Below are 22,430 nucleotides of genomic sequence, written 5' to 3'. Positions count from 1 at the left end.
ACAAGAGTACTAATCAGCTGTCTCACGAACGTAACCAGCACATTTATCCCCACATACAAAGCCATAACACAGCGAGGGAGAAGAATTAAGTTACATGAAACAATCCAACTACATATTTTACACCACTGACAAGGGAAAAGTCACTACTCACGGTGTTTATGGCTAGCTTCTAGCTTTCTGCGGCTTCTCTTTCAAGGTAGTGACGAAACTCGCTCTTTAGCGCTGTTTGTTCGCTGTCGGCTACGGTAGAAACATGACGTCACAATATGTCGACCTTCATAGAAGGGGATTCCCGCGCCTATGTTGATATAAATGCCACATTCTAAGGTAATAAAAACATTACGGTTTATTAAGTTCTTTATACACCACTGAACACATAGTTATGGATGTCATATTGCATTTCTGTTAATAGATACTCAAAATTTTTACACATTGCACCTTTAAGCACAATAAGACGTGAAAGTGAACTTAGTTTAATACTCACGGGAAGTGTCTTCTGACATCCAGCTTTCTGTGGTTCAGAAGTGTGCGTTCAGAATATATATATAAGTTTAAACTGATATACCATATAAACTGATAAACCATATATATATGTTTAAACTGATATGGCTTTAAATCGAATGCAGAAAATAAACTTTCATGATGATGAAGAACTGCAGTGTCACATGATCATGAGCACAATATAGATGATAATCAAGTTTTGTAAGTTTTTTTAAGAGTATCCACAAGCTGTAGGCTCCTCCCCATTTTGGGAAGTGGGGTGGCGAGCAGCGGCTCATTTGCATTTAAAGATACATGCACGAAAACAGCATGCTTTTCCTTTCACTCAGAAATTGGGTATTTACAACATGGTATGATAAATGATCTGTGAGGTATTTTGAGCTGAGACTTCACAGACACATTCTGGGGACACCTGAGACTTATATTACATCTTATAAAAATAGTAGGCATAATAGGTCCCCTTTAACAAATGTTATCATGAGCATTTTATTGTTTGAAGCGGATGTCATAACAAATGTCAGTAGACCGGAGAGATTTTAAAATGAGCGGTTCATTCATAAATCCATATGATCTTCATGCTGTGAAAATACAAACCAGAAAACAGAACACAATGAGTGCAGCACTGCAAAGGGGCGGGGCTACATAAGGTCTATAGTTTTACATTTTCTGTAGAAAATAAGATGTTTGCACATACAAATCTCAACTCTACAATGCTATTGTGGAATGTTGCCAGGGACTTGCTAAGCGGTTTCTGTGATGTTCTTAGTGTTTTTTAAAATGTTGGTTGGTAGTTACTGCAGCATTGCTATAGTGGTTTATTGTATCGTTGCTGTAGCCTGGCAAGCCAGACCCGCATCAAGATGTTAGGTCTGGGAACTCACCATTGGCATGCCTCAATCCGAGGGGCGGGATAAACGGTTGTCTTTCAAATTCCCTCTGCACGCAATAGGATAGCGCTACAACCAACCAGAGCAACGAACGGTTGTGGCTGAGTTATTCCCATGCGTTTTCCCACCAGGGGAGCTAGTTGATATATTAAACTTTTGCCGTATCCGGTCGGCAAAACTCCGAACACATCTTCCTTTTTTAAGAATGACTTAAGTGCCGTTCTTTGTTCTTTTTCAAAGAAAAGCTTAACTCCAAGTCCTCCAGAGTCGTGTCCAAAGCCGATTTGAAAGACAGCTTCTTTGTTTTTAAGTAGTAGGGAATTGACGCGGAACCATCGCAACTCTGCAGTCATTATGTTAAGCCCGCCCACCGACTCTATACACGATGTGATTGGCCTGACGACAGTTTAGTTTTTCCAGCTTGAAAGCCAACGGAGAGTTGCTAGACGACCCTGGCTAGAAAATAAATGTTGCTGCCGCTAGGCTGCGTCTAGATTTCTAGGCTATCGTTGCTGCTATGTTGTTTTGGCTGTTTGTTATGTTGTGGTTGGTTGCTATGGTATTTTCAGTAGTTTTGCTTTTCAGTGATTTTTAAGATGTCATGTGGCTGCTAGGGCACTGTGAATGGTTGTTATTGTGTTCTGAGTGCTTTTTGGCATGTTGTTAGTGGTTGATTTGGTGATCGGAGTGTTTTTTAGTGTCTTGTTGGTGGCTGAAAAGGTGTTGCTACTGTGTTTGCAAGGTGGCTGCTAAAGGTTTTTTTTTTTTTTTTTTTTGTAGTTGTAGGTTTGTTTCTATGTGGTTTCTAGGTTGTAACAGTGATATTTGCATACACAAACCAGTCTATTAGAATCTTGGTTTGTTGGATAATTCAGTCCAAATGAATCTAAACTAGCCCATGTGTAATATGAAGTGTTAGTGCGCACACACACACGCTTCCCGCTGTCTCCAATTTACAGCTCAGAGAAGCTGGTGAACGCAGTCCGTGTGAATTTTTTACAGGCCCAGGACTCATAAATATCTCTTATCTCTTGCTGTTTTTTTTTCTCTGGGACTTGCAGCATGATGTAATTTCCTTGGCACGAGTTCTACTGGCTGATTGGTCCATTTATTTGTGCATATGTTGAATGTCACAAGATTAAACAGTCAGTTTTCTTTCCAGTCATCACTGAGGTCATATTTCTTCTTTCAGGTACCCGTTCCCTACAGTCTTCAGTACATGCAGTAAGAAGGATCTAGCCGCGAGCTTGGAGAAAGGTGTGGGCATGTGTTTGTTCAACATGCCGGAGGTGAAAGTGCTCTACGGAGGCCAGAAATGTGGAAACGGATATGTCGAGGAGGGAGAGCAGTGTGATTGCGGAGATGTGGAGGTACATGAGAGCCTGTGTGTGCGTTTTGTTTTTAAAAACATATTTCATTCAGACGTTTACATGTTTCCCACAAGTGCCGCACATTTTCACACTCTCCAGTGAGTCGTGCATCATTAGCAGTTTCTGCAGCCCAGTGTTTTCTGCGAGCGTGCTGTGAGAAGAAGCACAAGATGTGGTTTGGGAATGAGACACATCTGTCACACCGGACCAGGAGCTTTGGAGAGGACCGTAGAGGAAAGCCTGTGTTTGTGTCAGAGCTCTTCAGGTGTTTCCTGGGGGGTTAAATCTGTTCATTGATGTCTTTGCTGAAACGTTGCTGGCGGTGCAGTACAGCATAGCAAAGACATAACAATGTTCTGTGTGTGTGCATCCGTCAACAATGCTCATGTTAAATTTATGTCACATTAATTTCCACATAGTCAGCAGTCAGAAAGAAGCATCTGTGAAATGATTTAAGTACTTGAAAGTCTTATACGCATATGCAAATGTACTTGAGTCACATTTCAATTAGAACAAAGTTCTGGAATTTTCTACACCTTTATCACTTAATCACCTTTGTCACAGCTTTGGTGCCCAATCTAGTCAAGTCACATTTATTTTAATAGCGCTTTATACAATACAGATTGTTTCAAAGCAGCTTCTCTGTACTAAATTTACTAAATATAGTTATTCACCAGTGAGAAGAATGGCACTTTAAAAGCTTCTAGGGTTGAGCTAGTGAGATATTTGGAGGAAACGCATACAGATGCAAAAAGGCATGAGCCTATGTCAATTCCGTCAGACATCCCAACTATCAATCCACCAGAATACCAAATGGAGGTCTGTGCACCTAAGTGGAAAGAGATAGAGCAGGTTGTGAGAAAGGCAAGGGCTTCATCATCTCCAGGGCCTGGTGGAGTTCCGTACAGAGTGTACAAGAGTGCTTCAGAAGTTCTACGAATTCTGTGGAAATTGATAAAAGGGGCATGGGAAAAGCAGGTTGTACCTAGAGCATGGCGCCGAGCAGGTGGAGTCTTTATACCTAAAGAAAAAGATGTTACAAGCATCAGTCAGTTTCGTCCTATTTCACTATTAAACGTTGAAGGTAAGATTTTCTTCAGCATTATTGCTCAGAGATTGTCAACCTACCTATTAAAGAATGGCTTCATTGACACTTCAATTCAAAAAGTGGGCATTCCAGGGTTCTCAGGATGCTTAGAACACATCAATGATATCTGGCAACGAATTCAATCAGCTAAAAAGGAGAGGAAGGAGCTCCATGTGACATTCCTGGATTTGGCTAATGCATATGGTTCAGTGCCACATAAGCTTCTTTGGGCAGCATTTGATTTTTTCAGGGTACCGATGTCGATAACAAATTTAGTGAAAGCCTATTTTGGAGATTTGCAATTTAGTTTCTAAACTCAAGAATTCAGCACTACATGGCAATACTTAGAGGTTGGAATAATGCAGGATGCACAATTTCTCCACTGGCTTTTACCATGGCAATGGAAGTAATCATTAGGGCATCAAAATGGGTAGTAGGAGGAGAGCGCTTGGCTTCTGGGATACGACTACCACCAATCAGAGCATACATGGATGACATGACAAACATGACTACAACAGTAGCCTGCACTAATCGGTTATTGGGTAAGTTAACCGATAACATTGAATGGGCACGAATGCAATTTAAGCCCTCTAAATCAAGGAGCATCTCGATAATTAAAGGCAAAGTGGTAGATAAAGCATTCTTCTTTAATGGTGAGGCAATACCAACAGTTTCTGAGAAGCCAGAGAAGAGTTTTGGGAGATGGTACGATGTTGATCTAAAGGACACAGTTCGAGTGGGAGACGTTAGACGACAAGCAGTGGAAGGGTTGAAGAGCATAAACAGCTGCGCTTTACCAGGGAAACTAAAACTCTGGTGCTTTCAGTTTGGTCTACTGCCGATGTTGCTGTGGACTGTGTACGAGGTTTATTTGACAACAGTGGATAAGCTGGAAGCGTTAATAAGTTCATATATCAGGAAATGGTAGGGAGTTCCACGCTGCCTCAGCAGAGTGGAACTTTATAGTAAAGGAATATTGCAGCTGCCAGTCTCTGCTTTAACTGAGGAATTTAAGTGCGCCAAGGTCAGACTGGAAATTACCCTAGTAGAGTCACGCGACAAATGTGTAAGGGAGGCAGCACCTGTGTTAAAAACGGGTAGAAAGTGGTCAGCAAAGAAATCTGTGGAAGAGGCAAAGGCTGCCCTTCAAATTGGTGATATCGTGGGGCAGGTACAGCATGGAAGAGGGGGTTTTGGGCTCAGTTTAGCTCCTCCTAAATGGCACAAGGCAGCCCCTGCTCAAAGGAGGAAGCTCATAGTCAACGAGGTGCGAAAGCAGGAGGAGAGGATGAGATGTATAAAGGCCATTTCCCAGGCCAAGCAGGGAGAGTGGATGAAATGGGAGAGTGTGGAACAACGCAAGATGGGCTGGCAAGAACTGGTCAATGGAACCAAACTTGGCGCCATAACCAAGTACTCCGATGTTTGGCTTTAGCATTGGAAGACAAGCGTAACATGACCAAATAAGTTGCCCCCTGTTCTAGTAAAACATTACACACAGAAGACAATATTCCTCCGCCCAGGCGAGCAACCACCAAGAAAAGGTGTTAAAACAAATTCTCGCTCAGGACAACTGGAAGTTGCTAGGGACTGGAAAATGCTGGCTGATCTTGATCAACGGCTTATTTTTCCACCTGAGATTGCCACCACTAACCTCCGATCAGATATTGTTTTGTGGTCTGGATCAGCACGCATTGTTCAACTGATAGAGTTAACAGTGCCATGGGAGGATTCTGTAGATGAGGCATATGAGAGGAAGAAACTGCGGTATGCTCAGCTGGCCACTGAAGCAGAACTGAGAGTCCGGGTTTATCCAGTGGAAGTGGGTTGTCGAGGATTTGTGGCACACTCCCCACACAACCCGGTTCCTCAGAGACGTCGGATTTGGTGGCCAAGAGTTGCGTCGCACAGTAAAGAACTTATCTGAAGCAGCAGAGAGGAGCAGCAACTGGCTGTGGTTGAGATAGAAAGATTCTGGCTGGCTGTGTACAGGCCGCCATGCTACGGTTTCGAAAAATTCTTGAAAATTTGATAAGTCTGTTGGTTTATTTGTATAGTTTGCATAGTAATCACAGTTATTACGTTCCTGTGTATTTTGCGTGAATGAGGATGCGTGTTTGGACAGATATTGTGTTTTGCTGTAGTATGCCATACGGAACCGTTACCACTGACCGCTTTAATGTCCGCAGCGGGGCTCGACAGCCTTAATCAAACAGGTTGGCGCGTATGGTCGGGTTGTGGAGAGGTTGTGAGAGATTGTGGTTGGGCTGAGTTGAGTGGGGAACGGAGGGGGTGACTCTGGGACGCCAGAGTCACTGTCGAGCCCTCTTGAGGTGTTGTGGGCCAGTCGACGAAACACTGAGGACGGAAGGTGCCCACTTGAAGACCCTAGAGATGTCCCCTACTCAGCTCAATCCAGACGGTTGTCATGAGGGGACCACACTGTGGTTGCAGCCGCAAATACACTGCAGCTATTAACACCTGACAGAAGGAGATTCACATCACCATTCGGAAAGAAGCTTTAATGGATGGAGAAGCATAGGTTACTGTAAAGCTACGTCTTAGTTGGTGCTTATCTTGGCGAAAGCCAAGTACAAATCAGCATGAAGTTTTAACATCTACTCTCGTGTAATGGAAATCATGAAAAGATATGTGGTTTATGGCCAGAAAAACTGGCTCAGAATGCTCTCACTGCATAAAGCTATCAAAACATCATCAGTTTGGTTAAATTGATTGATCTGTTGCAAAATCGTTTCTGTTATAATCGATCTCTGTGTTGACTCTGGTAGGTCACATGATAATGGCAACATGGCGAATGTACTGTATAACGTCCAGATTACTTTCATACTACACAGACTAATCCTAGACTAAAGAATGTAATTTTTAGCGATTGTGAAGTAATTACTTAAAGTACCTACTCAAAAGAGAATTTGATTTCGACGGAGCCAATGTTATACTGGCAGTTATACTGTAGAGGGCGCTATCTTCTGAAAGAGTACAGAACCTCTGGATCAAAACAGAGGCGAAGAAGAGGCAGAAACATACAATAAAAGCATTACTTATGCATGTTTTAGTCTTTGACAAAAATGCTAATTTCTCAGTTTTTTTATTTTTATAATTTTATTTTTTTCAGTGTGAATGATCAAACATGCTGGCAGTAGCTGGCAACTTTTTTTTAAATGCTGGCGGGGAAAGGGTGAAATATGTACTATACCTTAAAAAAGTTTGGAATCAGAAAGAATTTATGTGTTTTTGAAATCTTCTGCTCACTAATGATTTTCATTACACGAGAGTAGATGTTAAAACTTCTAAGGCTGCTTTCAGGTCAAAATGCTGTAAAAACAGTAATATTGGGAAATATTACAATTTGAAACTTGTTTCTATGTGTATATATTTTAAACTGTGATTTATTCCTGTGATCAAAGCTGAATTTTCAGCATCATTACTCCAGTCTCCAGTGTCACATGATCCTTCAGAAATCATTCTAATATCCTGATTTGCTTATTTGAATCATTTCTGATTACTATCAATGTTGAAAACATTTTTTTTTTTTTCTGTTAAGGAATTGTTTTGAATCTGTGTGTCTGTAGGAGTGTCTGAATCCCTGCTGTAATGCCAGCACATGCACACTGAAGGAGGAGGCTGTGTGTGCGCATGGACAGTGCTGTGAAAACTGTCAGGTGACTCGTGACATCCATCATTATTCACCTTATTTGTTGCCCTTATTTAACAAAATAAGTAAATAAAAGTCCACATTATCCTAAAGCAATACTGATTTTAATTCTTTAGAAAAACATGCACTGATGAATCATTCACAATAAGGCCAGGAACATTACTTTAATACTTTTATCTCAATTTCTTAAACAGTCAATTTGATGTTGACTGAAAGGACTCATATTAATACATCATGATGTGTTTGTCTGTGTAGCTGAAGCCTCCAGGGACTCCGTGCCGTGAATCCAGTAACTCCTGTGACCTCCCAGAGTTTTGCACCGGCGCCGACCCTCACTGCCCTGCTAACGTCTACCTGCACGACGGACACACCTGCCAGGGTGTAGATGGGCACTGCTACAACGGCATCTGCCAAACACACGAGCAGCAGTGCATCACACTCTGGGGACAGGGTGAGTACAGCGCCACCCGCTGGTCTGGAGGAGCCACGACTGCATCTGTGTTCAGTATATGTGAAAAGAGTTCATACGCATCTGCAATGTCCAATCCTTTCTGTGAGAAATGTGTGTGCATTTGGCAGGTGCAAAACCAGCTCCAGGAATCTGCTTCGAAAGAGTCAACTCGGCGGGAGATCCGTATGGAAACTGTGGAAAAGACGCAAAGGGGTCATTTGCCAAATGTGAAGCACGGTAGGAGAAAATATCAACTTTGAGTTCAGTATTGCGGGAGCAATATTTGAGTTTATAGAAGTAATGAATACACAAAGGACATTATTAATAGAAATTAAAATAATAAATATAGAAATAATAAAATACAAAACATCACAATAAAAACAAATTTGAAAAAAAAAAGTAAAAATTTCATTTGATAACATTATGAAAAGAAATACAAAATAAAACTTTTTTTTGTTAACCAAGATTTGTGTAACAGAAATTGACTTAAAAAGTCAAAAAAAAAGTGTGACAACTAGCCCCTGTCTTCCATAATTGACATCACCACACAAGTACATGAGTGATTTTTTATTATTATTATATTGCAGCAGATGGTTGTTGATTTGCTGCTAAATTAGTTATTGTATATTTCAGATTTTTGGAAGGATGTTGCTTTTAGTGAGTTCACTTCAGGACGCCAGAAAATGAAAAGAGCCCTCAAGTCCTTTGCGTGTTTATTTAGTGAGGGTGTTTTTCTCTTAAAATTACATTTTAGGTATAAATTACAGCATGTATTTCTCTCGTTATTTTTCTCTCGTCCTGTTCTTTATTGACTGATCAATCTACTGAGAAATCAAACGCTACAGCCGTGCAAATAACAACATGAGCCTTTAAAAGTGGAAGAAAACAGAAGCCTATTGAAAATGTCACAGTAATTTGCATTTGCAGGTAACACCTGTCATACATTTTGTTTTAATTGAGCTCAAATTGGCTGCTTCACGGATCATATCCTCGATGAAGTAATTACTGTAATGACTGAAGTGGACAGATGGAGAGAGAAACGGGGAACGGATGGTTTTCAGACGCTAATGACTCTTTATTTTGGCCAAAGGGACCTGAGCCTCTGTCTGTCTGTCTGTCGGACTCTCTTTTTGAACTCAACTGCGTGAGAAACTGCCCTGTGAATGCAGTAATTGGTCTTCAGTGGAGAGGATGCCTCATTATTTCTCCATGTTTTGGCTGCATTGGATTTAAAGATGTATGTCCCGTTACCATGATCCTCTGTGGAGGAATCACACGTCAGCGCTGAAAACTGGCTAATTCATAACACAGGATCTGTTAGCTATGGAAATGTTATACAAAATTGTAAATGAGTGCTTCCCAGCTGTGGGGTCACAACCCAGAATGGTTCACAGGTCAGTTCGGACAGCTAGGAAAAAAACAAGGCTAGATGTAAATAATAAAATGCAAAAAAATAATATACAATTATATATAGCATCAAACCAAACATTATTCAGACACCAGATATCATTTTGATATTGTTTTACTAGTGGGTGCAGGACACTATCGATCATTTATGTAAGTGAGGAGAGCAAAATAAAGTAAACTGTGACATATTATACCCACAAATTATTCATACAGTGGATTACCAGTAAAAGTTATACAAATTTTGGGACCAAAAATTATTCAGACACTTTGTTTAAGTGTTAATCTTTAATTGCTAATGGAACGTTTTTATACCACAGACTGAACAAAATTAAGCATTGCTTGGTAATTTGTTGACCTAAAACTGTATTATCTAATTGTGCAGTTAAATTTAACAGCTGACAATTTAACAGCTGACAGACATTCAAAAGTCTTTAGTTTTATTATATTTATAAAAGAAAGATAGGCTGTACCGAGTCTTTCCGGAAAAAGCCGAGCGGGTGGAGGCGTGCCGTGTGGGCGGAGCTAAATTATCACGAACGCGCAAAGCTTTTACATTGAGAGCGTCTGGAAGCTGTGACATCCTAAAATAAAAAAATGGCTAACAATCAAATTCAGCCATATATTTTTGATCCAGAATCAGATCCCGAGGCTGAAACTGATGACGAACAAACAAATAGTAATCCCTACAGAACAAGGATCTAAACAATACTAAGGGCGAGTTCATACCGAACGCGTTTTTGCTCACAAAAACGTGAGATGGGCAGTGAAATGGGAGGAAAACACAAGGTCTCGAGTGTTTTTTAAAATTATAAATGATTTGATCCTGAGCGCTGTGTTTTTAGAACACCATGTCATGTGCGAGTTTTAGAACATTTGTGTGTGTCTACTCGTGGTTTATGAGGACATGATTTGGTTTCACAATAAACAAACAGACACCTACAGTAGCCACCTAAACAAATGTATTTAAACAAACACACACCATACATCGCATGCTCAATAGATACATTAACTATACGTGATCATGTTGTTTAGCCTACTTGTTGTGCTTAAGTTACACGCCGATAGACACACACAGATATTTGAAGCAGTTCTACTCACCGCCTTCGGTTCCAACGCAAGACCGTTAACCTTCAAAGCCCCGTTCACACCGCCAGCGACTTTGTCGCTGTATGTCGCTCGGCTCTGTACTGTGAAGTCGCTTGTGGGCGTTCGTAGTGCTGTCGCTCTAATGTTATTGGTAGACTGCACGTCTGGCCATATCTATACCAAATACCATCACAAGTGGTATATACAACTATACAATTTTAATTTGACTAGGAATTAGGCTCAAAAGAAACAGAATATGCTGTTGGGAGAGTGTTTTATATTACCACAGCAGTGTTCAGTGGATTAAATAGTTTACTAGATTAACGATCGATCAATCAACAAATTAAACTCACTGATACTGTCATAAATTACTAAAACGTCATTCGAATTTGACAAATAATCAATTTTCTTGTCCCTAATAGTCAACACAATGCAGGGGAAACTGTAAAATGAACTGCAGGAGTACTAAACTTGCATCATAAAATTACACCACTCGAACTATAAATGTATGAATTAAACTCACTGAGATGTCGACAGTTTCTTTTCCATGCATCATTTTATTATATCCATATGTGGTTACAGTCAAATCATATAAAACAGTGAAATCATCCTCGAACTCTTCTGTCTTGCCTGCACTCGAGACGGTGACGTAAGCTCCACTGAAAAGGCTTCTTTCCTATTGGTTGTCGCTCGTGAAAATCGCTTCTCATTTGCATAAAGTTGAAATTTCTCAACTTTTGTTGCTTGTCTCTTGTCGCTTGACACGCCCACATTCTGTCGCCAACGGTCGATGTCGCTCGTGTCGCCATTGAAATGAATGGGATCATGTCGCTTTGTCGCTGCATGTCGCTGGCGGTGTGAACGGGGCTTTAGTGTTGGGACTGCTCCATCCTTGAGAACTAAACGATTAGCAAATCCGGCTTCGAACTGGGCCTTGTTTATAAAAAAATGATCATCCTCGAAATGCATGGAACAAACAAGAACAATTGCACAACTGTGTTGATGTTCTGGAAAAACAATCTCCATCCACTGGTCCCTTAACGCTTGATTCTTTGGGAATCTGTGCAGTGTTGTCTTGCCTTTGCAACCGAAAGCGCTTTAATGGGCATAGGTTACGGCTATCGCTCTACAGCTGCGCGTGCGCCCTTCCGGGAGAAGTGCTCTTAGGACCGTATAAGGAAATTCCAGCGCATCTGACGTCATACGCGCCCATACTCGAAAAAAACTTTCCGAAACTTGTGACAACCAGGAAGGAGTATTTTGAGCACAGAAATACTCCATCAAACGTACAACTTAATTTTTTGAAACTTTGTCCATGTTTAGCATGGGTATCCAACTCTTTAACAGTGTAAAAAACTCACTATGCATGAAATAGCATTTCACCCCCCCTTTAACTAAAAAAAGGTATAGTGAATTTGCCTATGTGCTTATATTCTCCAATCTTCTTTCTAAAAAGTTTTTGAAAGTTTCTTTCTTGCTGTTGTTTTCCAGAGATGCTAAATGTGGGAAGATCCAGTGTCAAGGCGGAGCCAACCGGCCGGTGATCGGCACCAATGCCGTCTCCATAGAAACCAACATCCCACTCCAGGAGGGCGGGCGTATCCTCTGCCGCGGGACTCATGTGTACCTGGGAGACGACATGCCAGATCCGGGCCTCGTGCTCACCGGCACCAAATGTGGAGAAAACATGGTAAAGAGAGTAAATAATGAGAAGATGTTGATTTATCAAATCAGACCATTACTTAAGTTAAAACTTATTTTAATTTAACTCAAGCTTATTCAAATCAGGCCTGTGTGGATCAACATCATCAGGACTGCAGTGGTTTGAATTGCTTTTGCTAGGGTATTATTATATTATTTTAAGGGATATATATTTGCTCTGTAGAATTGATTTTCTGGAGCATTTTTACCCATAATATGCATGCATGCAAATTCACTAAACATTTACAACAGTGCAACAGTGCACCTCAAAAACCTACATCTTATTCATTAACCTAACTAATTGTGCTGAATTTCATTGTCATTCTTTTCCATGCAAAACGTAGCTAAAATTAGACTCATTATAGATTTACAAAAATCGTGAATAGATATGCCTATAATAATGTATTATGAAATATGTCAAAAATCACATCATGGCAAAACAACAGCAACAAAAAATGTATTATATGGTGGTATTATTGGTCCATGCTTTGTAAATATATATTGTGTAGATATATAGGCAATCCCTAGTTTATTTCTGACCCTGATCTGTTATCATTATAATTCATTTCTAGAATATATCAAAATCAGTAAAAAGTCTTTGCTCCCATGCAAAGGTAAACTGCAATAACTGCACATTTAGTCAGAGAATTGAGTTGTCAAATGAAATCAGGGATGTTAACTAAGGAAAAAGTGTCCTCATTGACATAACAGGAAATTACCCTGACATTACCCTCGACACCCTGACAAGTTGTAAACCAATAAATGTGTCAAACTGAATTGCATGTGACGCATATAAGACATTTCCTCCATTTGCTGGACGTTTGATAATTGCTGGATGACAGTGTGTTTGGGTGGAGTTGAGCTGATGACACTATCACTCTGTGCGTCTCCAGATGTGTGTAAACAGACAGTGTCAGAACATCAGTGTGCTCGGGGTTCACGACTGTTCGGCCAAGTGCAGCGGACACGGGGTGAGTTTTTATCACAACGTCTGACTGTCTTTACAACATCACAGTTTCACTTGGAAATGTATCTGAATGGTTGGCGAACATCATTTCATGTGTAACTCTGAACTTATCGTGAGAGCTTCATCTCCATAGACTTACAAATCAACTTAAGAAGCCCATACAGTGGAGAAATCTTCCTGATAACATGAAGGATCTTTGCTGAATCTAATGTGGTGTTCATGCCAGGATTACCATAATTACACAATGCCCTCATAAATGAGTATTAAAAAGCACTCATGATGCCAAAATGGGCTTAGAGTGACTTTGTTAGTGATGATGACTCAAATTTATTTGTATAGCACTATTCACAATACACATTGTTTCAAAGCAGCTTTACAGAAAAAGATGTTAATGTTTATATTATCTTAATATATCATCGTGCCTTATAGTCGCATTTAGCAGATTAGATCTGGATTACATTTTTGGACGATATAAGCAGTTGAGATTTGCTATATATTATATATCACTTTACATGTATATACTGTGTGTATGTGGATATAGTTGGATACTTATAAATCCAACTTTATATAAAGAGCTGAGCGATGATTTAATTACATTCTGCAACTAAATAAAAAAAAAATCAGGCAGTTGAGACTTGCTTTATTCACTTATCCATTCTCACGTAATATTGAAGAGCACAAATCTAACATATGTAAAATATCGAACAGAAATATGTGTTGAAGGTGCTGTAACTACTTTTACCATTAACTGCTGATGTTTTGTTGTTTTTACACGATGTATCAATGGTCAAATTCAGTGCTTTAATGACAAATTGTGCTTCCCGCTCATAATTATGAGTTTGACTAGGATGTGAATGTGATTTTTACTAGTTAGAAACACAAAATTATAGTAATTCCGTTGATGTTGTGAATTCTTGAATGGAAAGGCTCAGAGAGAGAATGGAAAATGTCTTGCGCATTCTCAATATGATCTCAAGAAATAATCTGTGTTATGCTGAACATAATTATAGTAATTCTGGCATGACTTGAATGCAACTAAAAGCAACGTTTATTTCACGTCGCTCTCTCTCTGTATTGGGATGTAAGACTCACACGCACGCACGCACACACACACACACACACACACACACACACACACACACACACACACACACACACACACACACACACACACACACAGACACACACACACACACACGCATCAGCAGCAGAAGCATACGATCTCTCCCACTGTTCCTCTGAATGGGTCAATCAATCAGCCTCAATAACCTCACTTATGTCCAGCTCAAAGTGTTCATCAGGTTTCTGCTGTGAAACACTCACTTATGAGCTATGCAAGAGGCCTTTTATTTTTAAAGAGCAGCAATGAACGTAATTTGTGGTGCTTGTTAATGTCTATTAGGAATATTTTCTCAAATTAAGTCACAACAATACAAATCTGAGGAACAAAATCATGATGCATCTTCATGTTTGTGTGACAAGTGCTTTTTCACTTTACCCAGTGACCTGTTTGATAATGTGCATGTAAAGAAAACATCTACAGGCTGGTCTGGGTAGGTTTTATGAACTCATGCTGGCAGATGTGTCTGAAATCTTCATTTAATTAGGAAAAGCATGTTTAGATTACTGTAAAAATGAGTCCAGATGAGATCTGTGTAAATAATGGGGGGCGAAACCTGACAGAGCGAATGTGTTTTAGCTCCAGCATTATAACAGATCTCACAATAAAAGCAGTCTTCCCGAGGAACAGGTTTCATGTTTGTGCAGAGATAGTGAGAAACAGATAGTGGACGTCAATGAATGAGCTCATGAATCTCCAGATTAGATCAAGATGTTCAACATCTGCAGCTCATCATCACCAAGAGAGAAGAACCAGAAACAAATGCTGCCAAATGGAGAAGAAAGGAAGTGTTTGAGTGTTTTGGTAGATGTTGAGGAGGATCTCTGAGACTTACAGCATGCAAACACACATGTATAGACCATGAATACATATTCCTACCAAAGTTGGTAAAAAATAATTGTTTTTTACATTTAGCAATTCAGTTGTTCAAGAGAATATGTTTCTAATGTTAATGTTTCATCTTAAATAAAATGAAACCTACTGTATTTTAGGACCATTGATAATTTTTATTAAATTTTATTTACATTGTCATTGTAATTGCTTGCATGATAATCAACCACGTTTAAACTCCCAATTCTCATTATATATATATATATATATATATATATATATATATATATATATATAATATATTATATTTATATATCTCATTGTTTTCTTACAGCTTTGGCTAAGATAGTGGACATATACTTCCATATTTACATAAATATTCTTAAATATATCTCTTATTTTGTATACATGTACAGGTCCTTCTCAAAAAATTAGCATATTGTGATAAAGTTCATTATTTTCCATAATGTAATGATAAAAATTAAACTTTCATATATTTTAGATTCATTGCACACCAACTGAAATATTTCAGGTCTTTTATTGTTTTAATACTGATGATTTTGGCATACAGCTCATGAAAACCCAAAATTCCTGTCTCAAAAAATTAGCATATTTCATCTACCAATAAAAGAAGTGTTTTTAATACAAAAAAAAAAAGTCAACCTTCAAATAATTATGTTCAGTTATGCACTCAATAGTCAATACTTGGTCGGGAATCCTTTTGCAGAAATGACTGCTTCAATGCGGCGTGGCATGGAGGCAATCAGCCTGTGGCACTGCTGAGGTGTTATGGAGGCCCAGGATGCTTCGATAGCGGCCTTAAGCTCATCCAGAGTGTTGGGTCTTGCGTCTCTCAACTTTCTCTTCACAATATCCCACAGATTCTCTATGGGGTTCAGGTCAGGAGAGTTGGCAGGCCAATTGAGCACAGTAATACCATGGTCAGTAAACCATTTACCAGTGGTTTTGGCACTGTGAGCTGGTGGCAGGTCGTGCTGAAAAATGAAATCTTCATCTCCATAAAGCTTTTCAGCAGATGGAAGCATGAAGTGCTCCAAAATCTCCTGATAGCTAGCTGCATTGACCCTGCCCTTGATAAAACACAGTGGACCAACAGCAGCAGCTGACATGGCACCCCAGACCATCACTGACTGTAGGTACTTGACACTGGACTTCAGGCATTTTGGCATTTCCTTCTCCCCAGTCTTCCTCCAGACTCTGGCACCTTGATTTCCGAATGACATGCAAAACTGAGCAACAGTCCAGTGCTGCTTCTCTGTAGCCCAGGTCAGGCGCTTCTGCCGCTGTTTCTGGTTCAAAAGTGGCTTGACCTGGGGAATGCGGCAGTTGTAGCCCATTTCCTGCACACGCCTGTGCACGGTGGCTCTGGATGTTTCTACTCAAGACTCAGTCCACTGCTTCCGCAGGTCCCCCAAGGTCTGGAATCGGTCCTTCTCCACAATCTTCCTCAGGGTCCGATCACCTCTTCTCGTTGTGCAGCGTTTTTTTGCCACACTTTTTCCTTCCCACAGACTTCCCACTGAGGTTGCTTGATACAGCACTCTGGGAACAGCCTATTTGTTCAGAAATGTCTTTCTGTGTCTTACCCTCTTGCTTGAGGGTGTCAATGATGGCCTTCTGGACAGCAGTCAGGTCGCCAGTCTTACGCATGATTGTGGTTTTGAGTAATGAAACAGGCTGGGAGTTTTTAAAAGCCTCAAGAATCTTTTGCAGGTGTTTAGAGTTAATTCGTTGATTCAGATGATTAGGTTAATAGCTTGTTTAGAGACCCTTTTCATGATATGCTAATTTTTTGAGACAGGAATTTCTGGTTTTCATGAGCTGTATGCCAAAATCATCAGTATTAAAACAATAAAAGACCTGAAATGTTTCAGTTGGTGTGCAATGAATCTAAAATATATGAAAATTTAATTTTTATCATTACTTTATGGAAAATAATGAACTTTATCACAATATGCTAATTTTTTGAGAAGGACCTGTATATAATTTTTAATAATTATTATATTTATTTATCTTTTTTTCTTACAGTTTTTGCAAAAGTAGTTGACAAATACTTGCATATTTACATAAATATTCTTACATTTATTAGTTTATATATATAATATATATAATATAATATTTAAAATTATATATTTAACGTTTTTCTTACAGCTTTGGCAAAGGTAGTGGAGAAATACTTGCATATTAACATAAATATTCATTCTAAACAAGAATAAATGATAGTCAATATAGTGTAATTTTTTTAACTATGTTTCTCTTATATACATTGGTAGGAGTTTTTGTATCTGTTACCTAAACCTATGCTCTTTAGTTTTTCTGTAATGTAAAGTAGATCCATGATCTGAGTATTAATACAGGTGTGATGTGACTGCTGTGCTATTGTGTCATGCGCAGGTTTGTAATAATAATAAGAACTGTCACTGTGAGGCTCTGTGGGCTCCTCCATTCTGTGATAAAGCTGGATTTGGAGGAAGCATGGACAGCGGCCCGATGAGACCGACAGGTATTAAACGTGTGTCTGTGACTGTTGTCCTGCTCTTCAACACTGTCTGTTCACTTCACAGTGCGTGTGCGTGTGTGTGTGTGTACATTCAGACAGCAGCAGTGTGACGGTGGGAATCCTGGTGGCGTTTCTGTGTCTGCTGTGTGTTGGAATAATCGCGTGCATTAAGAGGAAAACTCTGCTCAGTCTGTTCTTCAGCAATAAGAAGAACACCATCGAAAAACTGAGGTATTAAACCTGCGCACAGCTGAAATAAACAATCACTTTGAAGGAGCAAGAGGCTATGCTAAAATATAAAAGGATACAACAGTATTTAGTATAGTTCCCTTTGAAGTCCACAAAGTTATAATTTGGTAACACTTTATTTTGTTAGTCCACTTTAGACATTCTACTAATTATAAGTAACTTTGCAACTACATGTGAACTATTACTTAATCTACTACCCATACCCCTAACAGTTTAATACTCTGAGACTTAGCTGACATGTAGTTGCAAAGCTGCTTATAATTAGTAGAATGACAAAAGTGGACTCGAAATAAAGTGTAACCCATAATTTAGTTTTTCGAGACCATTTTCTGACCCTTAGAAATAAACGTGCTGTTTTTTCTTCTCTATCATCGAGAATTTTATATGTAAATGAGTTGCATTGTGATTGACTAAACTCTGTGTACTGACAAAGTTCATGATGTTAATCTGGGGAGAGGAAGTTCTCCAATTCAGAATATGCATTGATATGTAAATGTGGTTTAATTTGCACATGATTGCAATGCCATAACCATACAAGTTTCCATTTTGCAGTCTGGAAATGGCATTACATTGTTAATGTTAGAATAATGCATATCATTAATGCAACGTCCTACATTGTCACTCTTAGAAAAAAAAGGTACATTTTTGAATTAAATAGCTCGTACACATGCTGTACTTTATCACAAGAAAAAAAAACCCATTAACATGAAAGTATTGTGCAATCACTCCTTATATAATGTTTTTGGCATAGAGTGTTATTTAAAACACTAGGGTTCTATTATATAGAACCACATTCAACCTTTTTTTCTAAAGAGTGTTTTCTGTTTTTACTTTGCTGCAGGTCTGTGGGACCCAACAAGCTGAACAGTCCAGCTCACACACACACTGGCACTCAAACACACTCGATGTACAGAACGTCGCCTCAACGTCAGGCTACAGCTTTACCACAAAGTGCCAGCATATATAAGGTGTGTGTGTGTGTGTGTGTGTGTGTGTGTGTGTGTGTGTGTGTGTGTGTGTGTGTGTGTGTGTGTGTGTGTGTGTGTGTGTGTGTGTGTGTGTGTGTGTGTGTGTGTGTGCGCCTCCTGCTCTCCTCCCTCATCACTCATCACTCATTTGCAAATATCATACGTATGCATACACACATATACATGTATTACACATCCCCTCACACATAGAGAGAGATCAAGGGAAATGCATATTTCATATGTATGCATATACTGACAATTGCCACTCATCACAAGCTCCAGAGGTTTGTTAAACAAAAAGCACAACATAGATAAATTGAGGAGTGTTCAGCGTTGGAAACCTGCTCTTTAGCTGTCAGACCACACATGCTCGATACAGCAATTCACAAATTGTTGGAGAATCAGTAGAGACGCCTGTCAGCCAGATGGATTGTAGTTGCAATTTTGATCTCAGGGCTGTTGTTGAGAAAAGCAGTTGAGATCTGTGATTAGAGGATGTGTAAAGTACCACGACTGACCCCTGTGGTGCAGCGGATGCCCTGCGCTGCGAGTGTGTTCAAACGTTTGGGGTCAGTGAGGTTTTTTTTTTTTATGTCTCTAATGCGCATCAAGACAGCATTTTTGATCAGAAATACAGTAAAAAAAAAATATATTGTGAAACATTATTAGTTTAAATTAACTGTTTTCTATTTGAATATATTGTAAACTGTCATTTATCCCTTTGATCAAAGTTGAATTTTCAGCATCATTACTCCAGTCTTCAGTGTCACATGATTCTTGTTTTTTGGTGTAATGTTCTTTTAAGAGCGACTGCAGTATCTGGTCCTCATAATGTGTGATGATGGTAACAGGATAGAGGATGTAGGTCTGTTTGATGTTAGGCAAAGTGAAGTTAAACAGACACACACAGTTTCTGTCTCTCATCTCCTTTTGTTCTTGTCACGTGTGTGTGTGTGTGTGTGTGTGTGTGTGTGTGTCTGTGTGTGTGTGCGTGCGTGCGTGCGTGCGTGCGTGCGTGCGTGCGTGCGTGTGTGCTCGCTCATATGAGACTCATTTGTATCATTTAAGAGGATTGTTCAGCCAAAAATGAGTCATCATTTACTCACCTTGTTTCTGTGGAACAGAAAAGGAGATGTTAGACAGAATGTTCATAGTGTAAACCAAACATTATTGGAAGCTTGTGTGACATTAATCCATTGTGAAGTGTGTTCTCTCTCTTTCTAGCCTCGGTCTCCTCTCCAGACGGTGGGATCTGTGGTCCCGTCTCATGGTCTCCGTCGACTGCCCCAGTGCCCTCCAGTGCACCTCTCTCACCCGCTGCCACTGACGCCACCACACACACACACACACACACACTCGTCTCCACCCAGAGCCCCCGCGCCAGCGCTCGCCTGCCAGAACGTCTGTAAGATGGCCATGGTGAGTGTGTGTGTGTGTATATGGGTGTGTAAATATGCTTGTGATAATTACAACGCTGCAGAAACTGCATATATAAAACTAGATTTTATTGTGAGTGCGAGGGTGTTCTGAGTGGTTGCTAGAATGTTTCTTGGTCAACTCAAGTCACCTTTATTTATATAGTGCTTTTTACAGTACAGATTTTTTCAAAGCAGCTTTACAGAGATAACAGGAAAATAATGCTACAAAGTTTGTTTCGGCTGTACAGCAGATCTAGAAGAGAATAGTGTTATTGTCCAGCTTAAGTAAGTTCAGTGATGGTTCATTTTTGTTGTAAAAAAGTTATTAATTTAGTTTATACATTTATCTATACAGCCACTCAGGAGGAAACAGTGATGTCATCATCTAGCTCAGTTCAGTTCTGATGGTGTCAATGCAGGCAGATCAATAATATTGTTGAAATATATCGCTAGGTGGTTGCTAAGGTGTTCTGTGTGGTTCTGGGTGATCACTTATCATTGTTAGGGCGGTTGATTGGGTGGTTTCTTGATAGGGTGTTGCTAGGTGGTTGCTATGGGGTTCTGCGTGGTTTCTAGGCGGTTTCTAATATGTTTTTGGTTGGCTAAACTCTAGGACATTTTCTGTGGTTCTGTTTGTTTGCTAGGTTGTTGTTGGGTGGTTTCAAGTGTGTTTTAGATGGTTCCTAGGGGGTTGCTAGGGTGTTCTGCTTGGTTGTTAGGGCGTTGCTTTTATGTTTTAGGTGTTTGCTTGGATGTTCTGTGGTTCTGTTTGTTTCCTAGGGTATTGTTGGGTGGTTTGAATGGTGTTCTAGATGGTTTCTAGGGGGTTGCTAAGATGTTCAGGGTGGTTGCTATGGTGTTCTGCTTGGTTGTTAGGGTGTTGCTTTGATGTTTTAAGTGTTTGCTTGGATGTTCTGTGGTTCTGTTTGTTTCCTAGGGTATTGTTGGGTGGTTTGAATGGTGTTCTAGATGGTTTCTAGGGGGTTGCTAAGATGTTCAGGGTGGTTGCTATGGTGTTCTGCTTGGTTGTTAGGGCGTTGCTTTGATGTTTTAAGTGTTTGCTTGGATGTTCTGTTTGTTTGCTAGAGTATTGTTGGGTGGTTTCAAGTGTGTTCTAGATGGTTGCAAGTGTCTGCGTGGTTGTTATTATGTTCCTGAGATGTTTTGAGTGGTTGCTAGGACGTTCTGGGTGATTCTGTGTGTTTGCTATGGTATGAATGGTTGCTTGGGTGTTGTTAGGTGGTTGCTAGAGTGCCAGGGTGTTCTGTATGGTTGCTAGGTGCTTTTTTTACTGGTTCAAGTGAAAAGCTGACTTGGGTCCCTCCTACAATGTGCGTCTATGAAACTTTTTTCCTTCCACCTGTTTTATCGTCCAGCAGGTGAAAATTGTAAGTGTGATACTGAGAAAAATAATAGCACACCCAGTTTGATGCTTACAGTTGGGGGCTTGTTCAAATCAATGAGCAACACAACCACGGATAAGAACATGGTATAGACTTCTATACATGTCAGCGGGTACATTGTACTTTACTTATTTCATTTATTTTCATTGTTCTCTCATTCCCCAGCAGTGTTTGCAATGGCGAGTTACAGCTCATTGTTCGTGCACACGGTAATATTTTACAATAGATTTACAGTTTAATGTTGGAGCTCCAGTGGTGTGAACAGGCCTCTTTCATTAGACCACTGTGTCGTAGTAAACCTCAAGTGTTTTCATAGGTTCATGCAAGCCTCTGGCGGGACAATAGAGTGCGTGAGTCGATCAGAATGGAACAGAAAGCTCAAGGTTTGACATGGCTTAAAATAGTCTGCCTCAGACAAATTGGCAAACTCAATTTAAAGGTAGGGTAGGCAAGTTTGGAGAGGCTAGTAATAGCAAGCTTAGAAAGCATTAGATCCCCCCCCCACCCCCCCTACCCCCCCCACCCCCCTTCAGAGCGTCTCCAAAGTCACGCCTTCTTCAAAACACATGAACAGCAGGGAGCAAACAAGTGAGATGGTGTTTAACTACCTCATATCTCATAACATTACAATAATAATGAACATAAACAACTTAAAGAGCACTGACCTGTACCACCTGACTGCTGCATGTTCATTTCAGCGTTGATAGTGTTTCCAGTGAAAGAAATAAATTGGAGTCACAAACCGCTCTGAGTATAACGTCACGGATTTCCATCTCTTCCAAATTACAGT

General features: G+C 39.9%; 1 protein-coding gene across 4 annotated transcripts in view; it reads left to right on the top strand.

Moving 5' to 3' along the window:
* adam12a (ADAM metallopeptidase domain 12a) overlaps positions 1-22,430 on the top strand; it is a 118,527-nt gene that overhangs the window by 89,634 nt on the left and 6,463 nt on the right. For all 4 annotated transcript variants that reach the window (XR_013194379.1, XR_013194378.1, XR_013194377.1 and 1 more), the window contains exons 12-21: positions 2,581-2,758; positions 7,436-7,525; positions 7,774-7,969; positions 8,098-8,206; positions 11,954-12,152; positions 13,057-13,134; positions 17,497-17,605; positions 17,698-17,833; positions 18,693-18,819; positions 20,044-20,238. Coding sequence is in view for 1 of the 4 variants with exons in the window: in XM_077200236.1 (XP_077056351.1) it covers positions 2,581-2,758; positions 7,436-7,525; positions 7,774-7,969; positions 8,098-8,206; positions 11,954-12,152; positions 13,057-13,134; positions 17,497-17,605; positions 17,698-17,833; positions 18,693-18,819; positions 20,044-20,238 (1,417 nt within the window). In the remaining 3 variants the exon portion in view is untranslated. The remainder of the gene's footprint in view (positions 1-2,580; positions 2,759-7,435; positions 7,526-7,773; positions 7,970-8,097; positions 8,207-11,953; positions 12,153-13,056; positions 13,135-17,496; positions 17,606-17,697; positions 17,834-18,692; positions 18,820-20,043; positions 20,239-22,430) is intronic.

This window comes from Siphateles boraxobius, unplaced genomic scaffold (genome assembly GCF_051911475.1).
Source record: "Siphateles boraxobius isolate OS27281-9 unplaced genomic scaffold, OSU_SipBor_1 46, whole genome shotgun sequence".
NCBI lineage: Eukaryota > Metazoa > Chordata > Actinopteri > Cypriniformes > Leuciscidae > Siphateles > Siphateles boraxobius.
Note: the sequence above shows the minus strand (reverse complement) of the source record. Positions and strands in the feature narration are given on the sequence as shown.